This window comes from Echinops telfairi, unplaced genomic scaffold, assembly GCF_000313985.2.
Source record: "Echinops telfairi isolate 266 unplaced genomic scaffold, ASM31398v2 ScPeMD7_5;HRSCAF=22, whole genome shotgun sequence".
NCBI classification, from domain to species: Eukaryota; Metazoa; Chordata; class Mammalia; order Afrosoricida; family Tenrecidae; genus Echinops; species Echinops telfairi.
The window spans coordinates 29575244-29577968 of NW_022103901.1; the positions used below are offsets into that span (position 1 = coordinate 29575244).

General features: G+C 59.6%; 1 protein-coding gene across 1 annotated transcript in view; it reads left to right on the forward strand.

Moving 5' to 3' along the window:
• Positions 1-2725, forward strand: part of CACNA1H (calcium voltage-gated channel subunit alpha1 H) — a 66690-nt gene that overhangs the window by 45851 nt on the left and 18114 nt on the right. Inside the window, exons 15-18 of the mRNA XM_045286023.1 lie at positions 42-159; positions 294-449; positions 979-1069; positions 1145-1353. Of these exons, the coding sequence (XP_045141958.1) occupies positions 42-159; positions 294-449; positions 979-1069; positions 1145-1353 (574 nt within the window). The remainder of the gene's footprint in view (positions 1-41; positions 160-293; positions 450-978; positions 1070-1144; positions 1354-2725) is intronic.

A 2725-nucleotide genomic window follows, 5' to 3' on the forward strand; every position in this document is an offset into this window, starting at 1 on the left:
CAGCATCACCCCCATCCACTCATGCTCCCCTGTCCTCACAGCATCCTGGGCATGCATCTCTTTGGCTGCAAGTTCAGCCTGAAGACAGATACCGGTGACACCGTCCCTGATAGGAAGAACTTCGACTCCTTGCTGTGGGCCATCGTCACTGTGTTCCAGGTGGGGCCAGGGGACAGACTGCTGGGGGATGGGGTGTCTGTGACCTTTCTGGACCTCTGAGCTGAGGGCCCCCATGGTTTGCTTCTCTCCCTGCGCGCTCTCTCCCCCATGGCCTGCTCCCCCTGCCCCCACAGATCCTCACACAGGAGGACTGGAACGTGGTCCTCTACAATGGCATGGCTTCCACCTCCTCCTGGGCTGCCCTCTACTTTGTGGCCCTGATGACCTTCGGCAACTATGTGCTCTTCAACCTGCTGGTGGCCATCCTGGTGGAGGGCTTCCAAGCAGAGGTGAGGGTGGGGGGAGGCTTAAGAGGAAAGGAGAAACTGGTGGTGGTGGTGGAGGAGTGGCTTCCAGGTGGAGGGGATGAGCTGGGGGGATTCCAGTGAGAGAAAAGTGGCTGAGGGGCTTCCAAGCAGAGAGGAGGGGTGGGGGTAGGGCTTCTAGGCAGAGGGCTGTGGGTGGGGGTGGGGCTGGGGGACAGCTTCTAGGCAGAGAGGACCCCCTTGGGCAGAGGGTTTACAGGTGGTGGAGGGAAGGGGCTGAGAGGGGAGGGATACTGTGAGGGTCCAGGCGGAGAGGTGAGGGGAGGATGGGGAGGGAAATGAACAGTGACCATCCTGACTCTGGGACTGGGGGTGGAAGGCCAGGGTGGGGAGGTAGATGAGGTCCTGTGAGCCTGGGCGGGGACCCTGCCCAGACCACCATGGGGAGGCTGTACCCTCACCGTGGGCCCCCCTTGTTGGGGGCATTCATCAGTCTGCCCATCCATGGGCCTGTCCATGAGGGCTCCCCAGACGTCCTCTCTCCTGGGGCCAGGGCGACGCCAACAGGTCGGACACAGATGAAGACAAGACGTCCATGCAGTTCGAGGAGGACCTGGACAAGCTCCGGGAGCTGCGGGCTGCAGGTGCGCTGGCCGGCGGGGATGGGGGCTCCTGGGTGGGGGCCCTGGAGGTACAGCGACTCCCTCCCCTCCTCCCAGAGATGAAGCTGTACTCGCTGGCGGTGACCCCCAATGGACACCTGGAGGGCCGGGGCAGCCTGCCCCCTCCTGTCATCATGCGCACAGCGGCCACGCCCATGCCCACCCCCAAGGGTTCCCCCCACCTGGACGCAGCCCCCGGGGCCCTGGAATCTCGGCGCAGCAGCAGTGGCTCCGTGGAGCCCCAGCTGGGAGATCAGAAGTCTCCGGTAGGGACCTTGAGCCCCGCTCCACCAATTGCTTCTGCACAGCCCTCTTCAAAGCACACCCCCCTTCAAAGCCCCAGAAAGTGAGGACCTCAGGAGGGTGGACCAGAGGTGGCTGTGAGTAGGCTCCTAAGAGCCTCCTGCAGGCTACACCATGGGCATTTACCTCCTAAGCTGCAGTGAGGGTCAAAGGTGGGCCAGAGGCAGCAGCAGTGAGGGGTAGCCTAGAGCCTCTGTAGCAGGGGTCTCATGGGCTCCATGGGAATTCAGAAGCTACCCTGACCATTCTGAGTGGGGATACCACCCAGCAGCCACGAGGACGACTCTTTGGAGTCACATGGTTCCCACGCACAGCTGCTACTGGAGGGTCAGAGGGTCAGGTCCACCGGGAGAATGGCCTGGCAGCCCCTTGGCAGACAGGCAGCCGTCGGAAGCCCCTGGCACACTGGTCTCTGACACACAGAGAAGCCTGCTCCTGGCAGCTGGCCAGGGACTCTGTCTACACAGAAATGGGAAGGTGACAGGTGCTGGCCAGGATGAGGTGGTGGCTGGGGGCCCTCTTGGGGTTGACTTGTCAGGTGGCACAGCCCCTGGGGAACACTGTCAGGGGGTCCCTGAAAACACTGAAGACAGAATTACCGTGTCATCCAGCAAGCCCACCCCTAGGTATGTTTGTGGTGGTGGTGGTAAGGTCCCATTGAGTCTGCGCCAACCCATAGCAACACTACGCAACTGAAGGAAGTGCCACCCAGTCCTGCACCAGCCTGAGCCCATGGGTGCGGCCACGGTGTCCCTCCACCTTGTGGAGGGTCTTCCTGTCTTTTCGCTGCCCCTTCACTTTACCAAGCATGATGTCTATCAGGGACTGGTCTCTCCTGACAACATGTTCAAAGTATGTGAGACAAAATCTTGCTGTCTTTGCCTCTAAGGAGCACTGTGGCCATACTTCTTCCCAGACACATAGGTTTGTCCTTTGAACAGTCCATGGTACTTCCAGTATTCTCCTGCACCACAACTCAAATGCATTGATCCTTCTCCAGTCTTCCTTATACAATGTCCAACTTTCGCGTGCCTACGGGGCAATAGAAAATGCCATGGCTTGGGTCAGGCGCACCGAAGTCCTCAAAGCAACCTCCTTGATTTTCGATACTCTCCGGGGGTCTTGAGCAGCAGACTTACCTAATACAGCACATCTTTTGGTCTCTCGGCTGCTGCTCCGAGAGCGTTGATTGTGTTTCTGAGCAAGACAACATCCGTGACAACGTCAATCTTTTTTCTCCATTTATTCTGATGTTATCCTTAGGTAGAGTCTCAGAAAAGGGAGTGGGGAGTGGGAAAGAGCAGAGTGCAGGGACTCCGTGGGTACCCCCCCCCC